We start from the raw sequence: 15,976 nt of genomic DNA on the forward strand, positions 1-15,976 counted from the left end.
TCGCCGCACATGGCACTCCCAACAAAGATTTAGCTTCAAAGGTTTGGATGGAGAGATAGAAACAAAATAAGTTCACTTGATCCTAAAGTCTTCTTTTGCCGTCCCTATCCTTGATTTTATTTTTGTTTCCGTATTTATTAATTCACAGGTACTTACCCCTACAATGAAGTAAATGATATCTTTGGTAAGCAGTTCCACAGCGGCATATTTCTTTGAACTGGACAGCGAAGTGTTACAATCTGGTAAAGGGGCACTGACAGTGCTACTATGCATTCTGTCTATACCCCGTCGTTTGCCTCGACCAATTGATAACTGGAAAAAAAGAAAAAAAAATAACACAGTAAGTTTAAAATACACCAATATATGCAAAGCTTATAAGCACTAAAGAAATACACATAAAATGAACATACTGGTATACAGACAATATACATTTTGTTGTTATTGAGCTAAACATAATCCAAAGCTATACCAATCAAGATTTATAATACGGTATGGCAAAATTAATTCAGACAAGAATTTGCAAATAATGTTAGAATTGTATTAGGTTTATAATAAAACATCTTTTAAAAATTAATATTACAATTATTGTGAAGACTTTTCAGGTAAATGTGTTCAATATTTGTACATAAAATGTTTATTACACATTTTAAGATTGTATTTATGCTGGTTGAAAAAATAGTTGTATAGATTCAAATTCGACTATGTGATTTGTTACTTATTACATTATACAGGTGCTGCTCTGTTTATACTGTATACAATAACATGAATGTTCCTTTTTACACTAGCAAAATGGACAATTCTATGATGTTAGCTAAAAACGTTCTAGTTGCTGTAAGCTAAGGTAGGCAAGTAAATGAAATAAAATTAACTTATTGTCAATTAAAAATAACTAAAATGAATGCAAATTATGTACTAAATAAAGCAAATAAATGATTATATGTATGTTTATTGTTATTTTATTGCCCATTATATTTATAAAGCTTTGCCTTTTAAACAATTACAAAAAACTGTTTTACCTTAGCAAGCAGAATACTCATAATGGAGACATAAGTAAGTATAAAACCACATGGGAATTTTAAGGCTAGAAAATTTTAAAAGAGATCTATTCAGGTACCTTATTCTACGAATTGTCTAAATATAGATCTTTCGATGTTGTGTACATCCTCATAACAGCTTGTTTTAAGTAGCTTTTAATTTCATACTGCCGGTCATTAAAATGCCGAAAAGTTTACGTAATTCACTATTTTTAACGCTAGACATGAGATTTAATCGGAAATCATATTGTCCGATCTCGTGGTTATCCATAAACAATAATGTGCAAATTTAATTGTTCAGTTAAGTACCGTGACATGAAAAATCTATCATTACTCTTTTTAGAAAGAACGATTGTTATCTTGTTTGTTTTCTAGCTTGATTTCCCGTTACGAATCCAGTATTTATGGAAATGATGTTATAGTCTACGATTTCTTGACGATCTTTTTTTCCTTATTATTAACATTAATAAAATTTTCTGGAAGAACTTTTATTTTTCCCGCCATTTTTTGTCCTGAATTTTTGTTCCGTAAAGAAGAAACAAAATATTTTTAATACCATACACCGTCCAATTCTATGGCGTATTGTTGAGAATAATAATTGTACTGTCTTTTTCTAGTTTACGAGAGTTGTTACACATTCCTGACAGAAAAAGACGGTGCAATTTTATCAAGCATTCTTTTTACGCAGCTGAATTATGAGTCGTGACATTCCATCTGCTTTTATTTCTTTCATTCTTCTTTCTTAATATTGTTTTCAACGGTACCACACTGACTAGGAGACGAGGGGAGCAGGACAATCACTGAGTACTAAAAGGAATAATCTTCCAATTATTAATGTGACAATAAAACAGCGAAGAAAAGTGTTAGGAATGAATGACTTACCATTGTATCACTTTAATTTGAGTATTTTTTTTTTTCTTTTTTAACACGTACTAGAAGCTGGCGGTTCTAGAGAAAGGCAGTAGTAGTAGTTATAAAAGTTAATATTATGAGAAATGTTGATATTAAAGACGACTGCTAATTTAGGCACAATCGTTTGATGTCTTATGGAAAACTGTTGTCTAATAAACAAATATTTTCACAGCTTTTGTTTTTATCAAGTAATGCCTTACTATATTTGTTGACTAAGAGTTACGTAATTTATTTTTCGCTATGTTCATTTTTTGACAAATTAGGTACAATCCCGAAGTTGTTATCGAGTTTACCTAAACCTAATAATATTTATTGTTGAGAAACCATAATTATGGACTACTATGGTTAATTTTGGATTTTTCATGTCAGTTTTTAACCTTCGAAGAAAACACGGCGGAAGAAAAAAACAATTTGTCTAGCTGACCCTTTGATTCGCACCTGAAACTTCCCGATTATGAACACTTATCAGTTCTTTACTTATACCAGTACTTTAACCCGCTGTAGCACGCGCCGCGGAGAGAAATTTTAGTTTTCCTAGAACTGTTAAAGGAATTTGTGCTATAAAATATACGTGGTGAATTGTCAGAAACATTGCAAAGAAAATATTTTAAAAATTTAATATCGCTTCAAAATAAAATACACGTTAAAATAAGATAAATAAATACTGCGGAGTGAGACTCCGCGCACGTGCCTTGATGTTACAATTGACCACGCGTGCTATGGAGGGTGAAGATACTATTTTGATAATTGATAAAGAAAAAATCTACTTCATTCTACCCTCATCCAACTATATAGTTAACATTACTTCAAGTTATTTTGTTGATTTAATTATTCATATCAAGGATCTGGATTTTAGTCACTACAAGAAGTCGAGAGTACTTTTGTGCGGAAATGATATTAATTGACAGGTGAATCTATGTATTGAAATCTAAATTACTCATTTCTTGTATTCATGGTATCTCCAACCCTAACTCTCCATTCTAGTTCCGTAATTTCCTGTTTTCCGTGCGCTTTTTGAACCACGGAAAAAAAAAACTCACCCTCATCTTTCTACTGTATTGACTTCATGGTTTCACCTAGTTACAGTAGGATAAGTAGGCTAGAAACCACGTTTGAGAAGGAGATTCAGATAAGATTGATTTATCTAATTCATTAATGGTCAAATGGCAGCCCCGCGAATGAAAATGTAAAAAAGTGTATGATTTGTTTCCTTTTTAACTCCATGCATAACAGAACGAGTATTATAATATACTGAATAGAGACTTGACTTGTAACTGTAAAAAATACTTTTTTTTTTTTAACCTTTTCTTCACCAATACCATTCTGTAAGGTAGGGACGCTGTTAGACCTACTAAGGCGATTTTTTAGAAAGGTGCAGATTTCATAGAGTTGCTTTTAAAGATTCGTAGCTCTAGTCCTGACAAGCCTAGACTCATGATAAAAGAAGCGGAATGCGCAAAATAGAACAAAGACTCAGAAAATGTATGACTTATGCAAATTGAGTATGGAAAATTGACCCCAAGCATCATTCTTTTTTTCTCCAGACCCGTAGTACATTATACATTGGCAATCACTGATCTCATTTATAGGTTTAAATATTCTTATATACTTTAAATATTTATAGGCACAGTATCGCTGATAGCCAGAATGAACAGAATCAAACATGCCGAAATCATTTCTTAAAAATGAAAAAATTAAACACTCCGTGAATTTGCATCGTGATTTAATTTCCAAATTATTCTTTTTTTTTTTTTTTTAACTATATTTGTCATTTCCATTAGAAGATGGAAAAGTCACTGAAAAGTGACGCATTCTCTTTGGCCAGAGTAAAATTTGAAAGAGTGGCGTTATGAACGGTAAATGGATTTTAGTACATATATATATATAAAAAAATTATGATCATTCTGTTAAAAAGTAACGAATATACGTGCGAATATATAGTATATCCCTGAAGAAGCTAGTTAAGTAACTAGGGAGACAATCGTCAGGAATAATTATAAATTAAATACAACGTAAATTCTAAGAGGAAAAAAATTGTAAAAAATGCAAATTAAAATAATCGTCGTGGATATCAGCAAATATTCACAAAATCATCCTACTACATACTCAGTATATTAATTAAAACAGCAGTTAAATTAAATGAGACAATTATAAATATTATATATATATATAATTATGTACTGAAATAAGATTCTGTTTATTTTCAATTAAAAGTCAGTAATTTCAGTTTGGGTTTACGAACCACTCAATTGAAACAGTTACTGTTATCTGCTTTTGAAATTTCCATTTTTTTTAAACATCTGTCTAAATTTAAAATTGAATGGGTATACAGCAATTGTTTTCGAGTTGCTGCACACAATTGTGTACAAATCCTTTTTTCTTTTTCTTTTAAGTAATGATGGAAAGCAAACATGACCCAATTAAAAAAAAATTTTTGCGCTCGTGATGTTTTGATAATGTAAATCTTTCTCTTAACTCTCTCCCTTTTCATTAGTAAATCTAGTTTCTTTTTTTTTTTTTTTCATAGCTGTGAAAAACTGTACCACAATTACTTGCAAAATATAATTTTTACAAAGATGTTAAATTCATCACACCATTGCAGGTATTGACATGTGTCCATACACATATAGTATTGAGAGATTCCGTGATAAACTCTTTGAAATATTTGGCACATGAAGTTTAGAAAGTGTGAAGAAGTGAAATTTATGAGTTTTCGAACTGTGAAATGGAAAACAAAACTCTTTTTATTACTTGGTAAAAAAAAAAAAAAAAACGTTTATCTACAGTCTATTTAAAAATATGTGTTTATTTTAATAGCATAATACTGTAGTTATATTGCTGATCCCTTAGAAGGAATATTATCCCCGGGAAGAAAAAAAATCTTCGTCACCCACATTTATAGTAGTAATTCGTTTTGTCTTCTCTATTTTTTTTTTTTTTTTAATTTTTAGTATTCTATGTTATACTATATATAATTCAATGCTATATCATTTTATTATTCGAACGTGTTTCGATTTACTTTACAACTACGTTGCTTTATTATAGCGTTTTCAAGCAGTGGCGTGCCCAAGGGGAGATTCTCCTGGTTTTAACTCCCCTTTCACAAGAGGTTACGGAAAAATAAACATTTTAACAGCTTAAAATATGTTGCATGTGTCCTTGGATTCTTAACAATATGAATATATATGTGTGAAACAATATGAATTATATGAATATGAAACAAGGTGAACTTGAGTGCTTCAACTCCCCTGATGAAATTCTGTGTACGCCACTGTTTCCAACTGATACTTAAATTCTTTCCTAATCTTTTTTTTTTCTTTTATTTTATTTAACATATTTATGAAACCTAAATCTAACTTTCTTTCTATTCCTGCACAATTAGTATTTCAAGTGGAGACAATAATAAAAATAACAATTGAATGAAAGCGCAATATGAAATCAAGCTCTCCACTTTTATGCTCCACAATTTGGAATTATTTGATTTTTCTCTGAAATAAAAAAAAAAATGAACTTACCTAAAGTTCATGCTTGTATTACGGACTACCAACTCTTTGCGTGCTACGATATTAATCGACCCAAAGAATTAACAAAAAAAAAAAAAAAAAAAAAAGCATCATATAGTGCTTTCACGCAATGCATTCACAGACTGTTCGTTGGGTCTGCGAGTAGCTTTCCACAATAGATGGAAACACCGTTCAAGGGAGGAGCCACAAAATCATATTTCAGGAACGACTTTCGCGAAAATATCTAAAGAATTTGGCGTCTTGTGAAACGGACTCTATACAGCTCATTAGATCACGTAGCGTGAGCTAGTTCTACCGCTGCCTCCATACTTTCAGACGAAATTCTGAAGTGGAAACGGTACAACAGAATGTGTAACCCTGTTGAACATAGAAAATTGACCATGGGTTAACCATCACTAAAGTTTATTACAAAGTATTATTATTATTATTATTATTATTATTATTATTATTATTATTATTATTATTAAGCGAATAACGCAAGAACAATTAGCAATATCGGAACTTTTGGATAGTAAGCTACTCGCATAGTATTTATAGAATTGCCATTTAATAATTATTATTATTACCTAGGTATTTGCAGATAATTTCTTACAGGTCAGAAATATGTGGACGCAGATGACCATCATTACAATTGAATTTCAACAATTATTAGTTCACTAGGCAGCATTTATTGCTTCCTAAAATTACCATAGTGATTGTTATTAATTGAATTATTCAGTTATTCATAAGAGAAAAAAGGAAGTGGGATGCGAATGACGTCACAACTATTATTACTAGTATTATTATAAACTGTTTTGATAGTTTTCAGGTGCCCCGTAATAGAATATACAAGTTTTGTTGATAAGACAAAGATGCCAACATTTCATACATCTTTAACTTTATCGCAATAAGGGCAAGGACCTCCAGTGTTTTCGCATTTGAAATGTTACGTGTTTATAATAACCAAATACCCAAATACAATGAAGTAAATTTTTAATGGATTATTGCTTAGCAATTCTAACCTTCACATTAAATTTAAATGGAACTTTTTTGATTGGATTTCAATGTTCTTAAAGACAATGAATGAATGACAATTGTTGTCATTGCTCTTCACGAATACTTCCATGGTTAACGTGACAAGGTCGCATTCATCTCATACGCACTTATCGAAACCATGGAATTCCAATTACGGTATCGCTCCCTTGAGCATTTTTTACAAAGCTATTTTAAGAAATTGTTCAAGTATTCCGCTTCGTTGTTAGGTACTTAAATGGAATGATTTTTAGATGTAAAACTAAAGCTGTCGATGAAACGCCATGGTTTACGATTGTTTCTCAACTGTCAAAGTCACGGACTGATTTCAGAACCTTGAAATTACATTTATTGAATAATAAGAATTCGCCTGGCATAGAGTTATCTCCATTTTATGAAGAAAGAAAGATTCCGACAATGTTGTTTGTAACATATTTATTTTTAAATATTCTTATTTGTTAGGAATCTCTCTCACTCTAGAAATCTCATAAATGTTATTATAATATTCGGAGTATGTTATGCAACTGTGTCATTCAAATCAATATAATATCTGTTCCGTGAATAGTATAAAAAGTTGACTTAGAATTACTATCATTACTACATTACTATATTTTTACGTATTACTACATAATAATAATAATAATAATAATAATAGTTATTCCAATGATGCTAGTAGTAGAGTCATCAAATCATTTAAAGTGTCACTCTTACTCTTAACCGCAGCACGTAAAAATTGGATATTTAAAAGATAGAATGGAATCAAGCAACAAATTATATTCTTAAAAATAGCAGAGGAGAATTAAATTTGTTTTCGTAAGTACTGGATCTAGAGGTGGGAAAATTATTTTAACAACCGGTTCCGGAACCTTTGAGAGAACCGGCTGAAAAACACCACTGACGTTAAGTTTCTCAAGCTAAAATTATAGAAATATGCTACTGACAATAATTTAACAGTGTCAATATTTAATTTTATTTCTGTATCCTTACACGACTATATAGTTTAAGTGCAGTGTATTGAATGTATGAGAGTGGAACATAACCATTAATTATCAGAACAATTTTGCTGAATTAGTAATGGATAACTTTCGGAATTTTATCTGGGCTGAGAATAGGCTCTGACAAGAGAAGTTACCAGCAAATCAGGAAATGTGGTAACCTTCCTTCAATTTTCACAAGATTACTACAAGAACTGTTTTTGTTTAGATACTTCTGTACCTCAACGATAGATACAATGTGATGTGATTAAAAAAAAAAAAAAAAAGAAAAGAAAAGAAAAAGCCACTGAGAAAGATGAGAGTTTTCATTGAAAATTTCAGCAACTGCTCTATGATTGACGTATACCAAGTTAATACTAGTAAGTGATAGTTCCAATAACGCGCACATAATATGCAAATTTGAAATTCCTTAACGGAATGCCCACTGTCGTTCGTTGGCATTTCTCAAGAATAAGGTCCTCGATATTTACGAAAGTAACTTTTAACCAATTGAACTAATAGTCCTTGATTTTATGCCCTGCTGTTGGCACCCAAATCCGTTCCATGAGCTTTTCCTAACTTCTGACTACTCGATGAAATAAATTTGGACGCTTGTTCTGTCAAATGTGCCGGGACTTTCATTATTTTCGAATTTTATATTTGAAAACACACATTACAAGAATATGTACAACTGAAACCAAATATTAATGTATAAACGGTGCTTAATGGTTCGAAATTGGTTTTACAAAAAACAACTGTTTATGAATAAAAGTAAGAAGTTGCTTTATGCTTCACTATGGGTTTTATCACTTTTTGAACTACTTATTCACAGTGCATTTAGCAGAACAACGAATACTGGACCCATGCACTGCCGAATGAATCGTATTTATTTTAAATTCTACATTATACACTAATTCTTATCTATCTTATTTATTTGAAACCAAATGAATGAAAAATAAAAATAAACTACACAAGATTTAGCTTTTGATACCAAGATTGATAAAACGAGTTCATAATTCAGTTGCAAAAGGAGATGCAAACATACAGTATTGCAGCAAATACATAGTAAGTGCTCTCTTGTAACATAATGAATTTACTTATCGATGCTACGCCAAAGATTATTGTACATGAGTTAAATAATTTGGTCACTTTTGGCGTCAAAAGTACGAGGTTTCAAAATTTCTATTTTTCGATTTCATACAGTTCGGCTGTCACATAAAGAAAGAATGGACTACAATATATTCCTAATTTATTTTTATGTAGCTATGTTTCCTTACCTTCTTTATTTTAAAATATGTTATTCTAAAAGATCCATCCATTATTTATTGCTACTTCTTTCGGAAATTTAATCGAAACGTACAAATCTCTCTTTCACTATGCTGTTTTGGGTCAGCGCAAACCTGCTATTGTAAGTTACATACATCACATATTTCATTGGAAGTCACCAGAAACAAACGATCAGGAAGTACTGAACTCACAGAAATGCGTTATGCTGTACCAATTCATACACACATCTCAATATCAAGTATACAGAACAGTTCTTTGGCCACTATTCCTCAATATTACAGTCAATGGAAGAAGAAGAAGAAGAAGAAGAAGAAAAGAAAAACACTTGGAGCAAGACTGTTTCGGTCACTAATACCATACCAAATTTAGCAAAAATTGTTGAAAATATCTAAAAGTTTTGGGACAAAAATCACCATAGTGAGCTTCAATCGTAAATTTTCTGCTCATTACAGCACGCAGGGAAAAAGTAAGTTTTAGATCTTGAAATTTTCCTTAATGAAAACTGACACGCATTATTAATGTCATTTTATTTTTTCTCAAAGCTTTCGGTTATTTATTCTTCAAATTTTATATATACAACTGTTACATTAGTGACATTATGCTTACTTTAAATAATAATAATAATGATAATGATAATAAATTGAAGAATATGTTTAACCAAATCTTCATCGTTTTCGTATTGGCAGAAAATATTACGGAATACCACAATATTCATTCACTATGTTTTGCTTGTTTAAATAGGTAACAGTTTTCATTTCAAAGTCCTAAGACGAACGGCATAATTTTCTTACTTACCACTTAGTAAAATTGATCTACGTAACTGCAATAACTTAGTTAGAAGCAGAGTTATATATAATGATGACTGCCTCTGTACTGTTATTAAGTTTAAATTTTGATAATCTTTTAGTTTTTCCGTAATTTTCTAGGTTTGCGAAAACCCCTTTTTATATTACTTGAATTCGAATAATTATGAACTAGAATTAAATATTTCATTTTTCTGTGCGTTGTATCATTTATATTATATTTATTTATACTGTATTAATGAGTGAATCTAAGTTTAGAAATTGAACCACACCTAATACTTATTGCCAAATCAATTTTCAGACACTAATGTATTGCTGAAACGCAGTAATATCAATATATTAGTTTCAATCATCTTATTTTCAATACTAATCTTAGAAAACTTTTTATTTACTTGCATGATGCGAAATCTCTGCACCGAATACACTAATTTTACTTAAAAAAGAATAATTACTTTAGTTGTTCTCAAACGGACTTTTTTTCACATTCAAGCCTTTATCGTTTATATGAAACTAATTTTTGAAACTTAAAATCGACAGTACCTGTGACTAAGCGACTTTTTTTTTTTTTTTTTTATCGTTAATTTCTTATTCATTAACTCCACATACAGCGAGAATCAAGTTATGTTACTTCTGAAGACATTAATGATGTATGAACGTAACTATTTTGGAAGACTGCCAACGATAGCCAACGTGAATTGTAGTAAACACATTCAGTTTGTGAAGTTAGTTATTTTACAATGTCGAGGATACAGAATACTGAAATCTGAACTGGCACTCCAACAAACATTCATTTGTCTACTCTTAGGGTTAACAGACATCCTATTTTACCTCGACATATCCTCTTTTTCGGGTTCTAAAAATGGTCTGGGTGTTTTTTTTTTTTTTAAAGGAAAATGGGGAAGTGCTCTCTTTTTTTTTTGGGGGGGGGGTAGAAATAATTTCAAGATTCGTAATATATACTTGTAAACAATTAATAGTGTTAATATTATTGTAATGTTCAGTTTCCAGAAAATACAACTCATTCAGCTATAAGCACAAAGGAAAGAAACTTGGCTTGGGGACCGAGATTACAATGGCTGCCAGATGAATTTCAAACTATTTTTTTTCTTTTTTTTCACAATTATTAACAATTTTTTAGTGTGTTACGAAGTTTAAGTGACAGAACAATATAAGAATATCTGGCACCTTAAATAACTATTATTTACAACTTTTTTTAGTGTAAATAGTGTAACTTCTTAGAACAAGCTATTAACCTTAATGGCCGGGCCATTTTGGTTACAGCTTCTGCTGTAACTGTTGAATCCATTATAATCCAAGAATAATTTTAGTGATAAAGTTGACATGGCTCTATGGCCGTAACTCTAATGATGCAATACTCGCATGAGTTGAATAATAGAAAGAAACTTAATACCAATATCTCCGCAATTGGTACTGGCAGTTTTAAATTGGCAAATTGTTTGCATAGTTTCATAGCGCAGCGCAGGTAGCGACTTCTATTAGCGTGGTTCTTTATTATTAGGAATTAGCGTGCGCTCAACTGAGGCGTTTGCTGTTAGGGCTGTAAAAATTTAGTTGTACTGTGTAAATTATATTTTCTCACTATTTCATTATGAGATTTGTCGACTATGTGTAAATTATATTTTCTCACTATGCCATTATGAGATTTGGCGACTAGTATAGGCCTAGTCGAAATCTTTCTGTGAAATCTAAAGATGCCCTTTCAAAAAAAGTCATATGGTAACCCTATATAATATGTTCATAAGAATTTTAGTTGTACATCCTGAATCACAACCACACATTATGAAACACTTATATCTAGGAATGTCCTGATGAGCAATAGAAATAATTACGTCAGTGCGTGGCACAAGTTCTATAAACCTGAGATTTTGTTATATTGTAGCAAGAATTTATTCTCCTGTCTACAAATCTTTTAACAAAGAAGGAAAATAATAAAGATTAGTCTTGTTTCTTTCTTACGAGACTAATCTCGTGCACACTACACTTTAAACTACAACTCAAGCCAAAACAATAAAATAATAATAATAATAAATAAATAAAAATAAAGAATAGGAAAAGAAATGGTAAACCTACAGAGGAACAAAAAGAACACCGGTCTATAAAGGAATTCATTCATTCTCTTTTTTATTGTATTTTTTTTTTCTAAATAAATACAAGACTAGAACAAAAAACAGCAGCTGGGAGCAACATTCTTAACTTCTTTGCCACTCAATGTGTCTTCAAAAAGGAATTTCTTTAGTTTTTATTCATAAAATATTTTTCATTATAACAAGAAATATATAAACGGTAAGTTAGATTAGTTTGAAAAAAAAAAGAATATAAGAAAAGAAGAAAACGAAAGAAATAGTAGGTCTACTGCTTGATTCAGGAACTGAATCAAAACAAAAACGCTATTTGAAGTCAGCAGCACCTAGAACTTTTAAAAACTAAAAGGACTGGCTATGTGATTCGTGGCGGAGTACAGAAGCGACTACAGCAAACCTAACTCCTGTACTGCGAGGCCAGAGGCATTGGAATGCTGCCGAACATGTAAAAGGAAGGGGAAGTGTAGCCAGCCAGTGATATTGGGATTGCTTGGCGGATCATGTCTTCCACATTTGTACGAAAGAAGAAAAAAGAACAAAATTGACGTGTAGTTAGTTCTCTTTGTTTCTATTCTCATTCTTTTTCTCCTTTCTCGCTAGTTCTTCTTTTATCCGCTAGATGCCATCACTTTACTTATTCTTCTTTCGTATGAAATTTTATTCATATATTTCTTTTTTCTTTCTTTGGGAAACAAAATCACACCATCGTTGAGAACTGTAATATATTACACAGCCGTGATAAAGAGGAAAGAATTAAAAATAACATATGTTCAACAGAATGTTACTTCTCTTATCTACACGATAAGAATTTATTCCGAACAGAAGGAAGAAAGAAAGAGAGAGAGAGAGAGAGAGAAGTTGACCAGCGCAGAAGCCGCATAGCATAGTTGGCCTTTCAAAATTTCATATTCATGGTTTCTGTTATGGTTCAAGGTCGTTCAATGTGAAAAGAATTTTATACGCCCGTTTCAAATACTTCGCGTGCAAAGAACTCGTCGGGTGGAAAAAAGGAACGTGGTAAATGGAAGCCTACTTCGACAAGATATAGGAGATTCATATACGAAACTTTTAACACAAAAATAAAAATATGTTTATGGATAATCTTTCAGTTCAAATGTAGAATTTCATCTTTTACTACAAATGGTAGTTCACAGAACATGTTAAGTCTGAATAAAAACTCCCAAAAAGTATTACAGTGCAGTTGTCGTTATAGAAATATGTATTGACAAGCCTCGATAAAATATGTTTCACGAAACATAGTTCATCTTCAAAGTCACTCAGTTTTTGTAAATATCGCTTTATTTGTGGTTATAAAAGAATGAGTTCCCTGCAATTATTGAACAACTATGTATTACCAAAAATATCTACGTACTATAATTTCATACTTTTCAAAATATAGCACAAAGTACGAAATGATATTATACTTGTACGTACATTCTTTTTTAGTAGGAAAAGTTGCTCATCCCAGGGTCAGGATGGACCACGGGCAGTGGCGTATTTAAGGGGGGCTTCCGGGCTTAAGCCCCCTCGAAATCTTACTTACTATAGTAAAGTATATGAATATCTTGCACAATTTTCACATTTTCAGGCAAAGTCCCCCCGAAACAAAATCGTAAATACGCTACTGACCAGGGGACATGGCACCTACAGCCTTCCTGAATTGATAGCAACTGGACTGCGCACACTCTAGATCCCAAATTGCGCACAAATTTCTGTTGGTTTTTTGAACACATTTGTCCAGCGTTGCCACAATGGTAGCTTTAAAATATGTGCGCAAGTAAGGTATTTCATTTAGACTGGAGATGGCGTGAATCAACGAAATCTTGACCTATGACCCATTGGCCCACCGTGATCGGCGACCCACCACCAACTGTTATCCACCATGACCCACTCTGACCCACCTTTACCCACCATGACCCACCTGGATCCACCAAAACCCACCGTTACCTATCATCCTCCGTGACCCACCATGATCCACTCCGATCCACCAAAACCAATCATCAACTCTGACCCATGATCCACGCCTCCTCTCCAGTAAGGAGTTTACACTCGTAATAAAACAAGACTGTGAAATTATTGCTAATCGGAGTTTGAATTTTTACTGTTCATGGCTCAAGCACCGCTCTGTTAAAATACCGGTGGATCTGACTGACCTTTACGATGTAAAAATGGTAAAGTGTTTGTCATTGGCCATATTACCATGAATTTCAATTTAATTATCATATATAATTATTTCTTTGTTGAATTCCATATACTTTTTAGTGGAGAATAGGATGAAGTATTAAAGTCTCAAATCAAAACTAAGATCATCACCTTTGGTATAAATAAGATTTTTTGACCATTACATCCCAGCCAACATTCTCTAATTAAAATACCTGAAAAAGTTCGTTGTCCATTCCATCAATCAGAGGAGGCTACTGAGCTACCATTCATCCTCTAATTAATTACAGTAGTCAGTTCTTGAAAACACCTGTCGATAATGTAAATACATGTACACTCATGTCCAAAATTATTGTTGCATGTCTATAAATATGTTGTTGTAGGAATATAATTTGATAACGAATTCGCCCGGTATTTCTTATAACGATAGTATGTATATAATCGGCAAAGACATGTATGTGGCAAATTTCATGTCAAAAGGGCAGTAAATAAGAACAATAAAACGAAAATAAAACTCTTCTCCATTTAGCAACATTTTGTTTTACTCATTCTAATTTCCGTATTTATAATTATTTTCCTATGAAATTTACCACAAATATACATTTCCCGATTATACACATAGTATCAGTAATAAAAGTACCCTGCAAAATCATTATCAAATTATATTCTTACAAGAAATGGACATGAGTGTACAAACATAACAGAAAAGAAAATATTTTCCATCTGACAACATTGCTTAATTTTTTGTGCGCAATCCTGTACATTATGACAGCTTGTCAACGGCTCATCAGATAAAACTGATAAAACCGGAAAAGTGTGAGCAATTTCATTGCAGCCCCTGAATTTCTTAAGCACTTCTAGTTTTGAAACCAAATACCTAGTTCTATATTCATTGCATTTTCTTTCAACAAATGACCTGGTAAAACTCAGTATATTTATTGATAAATGCACATTGTGTTGCTTGCTATTAAAGTTACCCTACGGAGAAGAGATTACAATTCTAATCAGAAAGAAGAAGCAGATAATCATTTCTGAAAAGTATTTTTATCGTTCATTTTGTAACAAATGTTCCTAGCTACCACAATCACTTTCCCCTAGAACATACTGGGTATGTATCAAGGAACAAAAATTGCCGCTATTCGGCAAAAGATTATCCTCATTGGTGCAACCCTCCCGTAACTTTCACTGTATGAAGCTGAAATATCAGGCTTTGTACGGCAGCCAAGGCGCTGCTACAGCACACAGTTTACCGCTTCTTGTAATGTCAATAATTTTTTAATTATGTTATTTCCAAGTTCATCTTCCCACATATTGCGAAGCCCATAAATCAGGAAGGAAGCCGATATCGACTTTTTTTTTCTTTCTTTGATAGAAATACTTCTAAAACAGGAATTTTTGAACATCCTATAAAGGAATTCACTGAATTGTTTTAAACTTACGTCATACTTAAGAGAGTAGCTATTAATTACGGTATGAGAAAATTATATAAAAGAAGAATCGAACAGGAATGTTTCTCTACATGACCATGAACTGTGACCCTTTCTCATTTGCAATGGTGAAACAAAACGACCTTGTCCATATTTGGGACGATGTTCTTCTCAAAACATTCTTCTTATAAACTGAACACAATTGGAAATAATATTATCAGAACAAGTAGAAGTTTGCAACGCCAGTATTGCCAGTGGCGTAGACAAAGGAGGTTTCGGGTTTTAACCGCCAATCTTCCCCATCAATAAGACATTATGAGAAACCAAGCCGGTAGCCGCCCAAAAATGTAAGGGGGCGGCGGTAGAAGTTAGGGGGCCCGATCCAACCATATTATACTTCATCACCATATTATAGTTCATTTGGAAGACTACTGTGAAACTTTTAGGGGGCAGCAAAAATTACGGGAAGACGGCCCCCTAGAGCCCCCTGCACATGGGCTTGTGAGAAACTAAATATTTACTATATCAAGTTATGTCCAAGGGCGCCCATGTTGTGGTTTCCAAGGGGGGGGGGCAAGAATAAGAAACGTTTCATATATAGTTTCAAATTTTGCTGTAAGTAATGTAAAAATTCTATTGGGTTTTCGATATTCTAGAGTACAATTTTCTCTAGGTGGGGGCGAGCGCCCCACCTTTCCCCCCTTGATGGGCGCCCTTGGTTATGTCTACAAAAATCGCGCAT

At 32.3% G+C, this 15,976-nt stretch overlaps 1 protein-coding gene across 2 annotated transcripts in view; it reads right to left on the bottom strand.

Moving 5' to 3' along the window:
* ex (FERM domain containing expanded) overlaps positions 1-15,976 on the bottom strand; it is a 65,332-nt gene that overhangs the window by 25,277 nt on the left and 24,079 nt on the right. Inside the window, exons 1-2 of one of the 2 annotated variants that reach the window (XM_081759021.1) lie at positions 8,816-8,929; positions 157-312 (exon numbers count right to left, since the gene is read on the bottom strand). In XM_081759021.1, the coding sequence (XP_081615147.1) occupies positions 157-312; positions 8,816-8,890 (231 nt within the window). In that variant the 5' untranslated portion in view covers positions 8,891-8,929. Of the gene's footprint in view, positions 1-156; positions 313-8,815; positions 8,930-15,976 lie in introns of those variants that run through there. The other variant, XM_081759022.1, reaches the window with a different exon arrangement.

This window comes from Thermobia domestica, chromosome 5 (genome assembly GCF_964235325.1).
Source record: "Thermobia domestica chromosome 5, izTheDome1.hap1.1, whole genome shotgun sequence".
NCBI lineage: Eukaryota > Metazoa > Arthropoda > Insecta > Zygentoma > Lepismatidae > Thermobia > Thermobia domestica.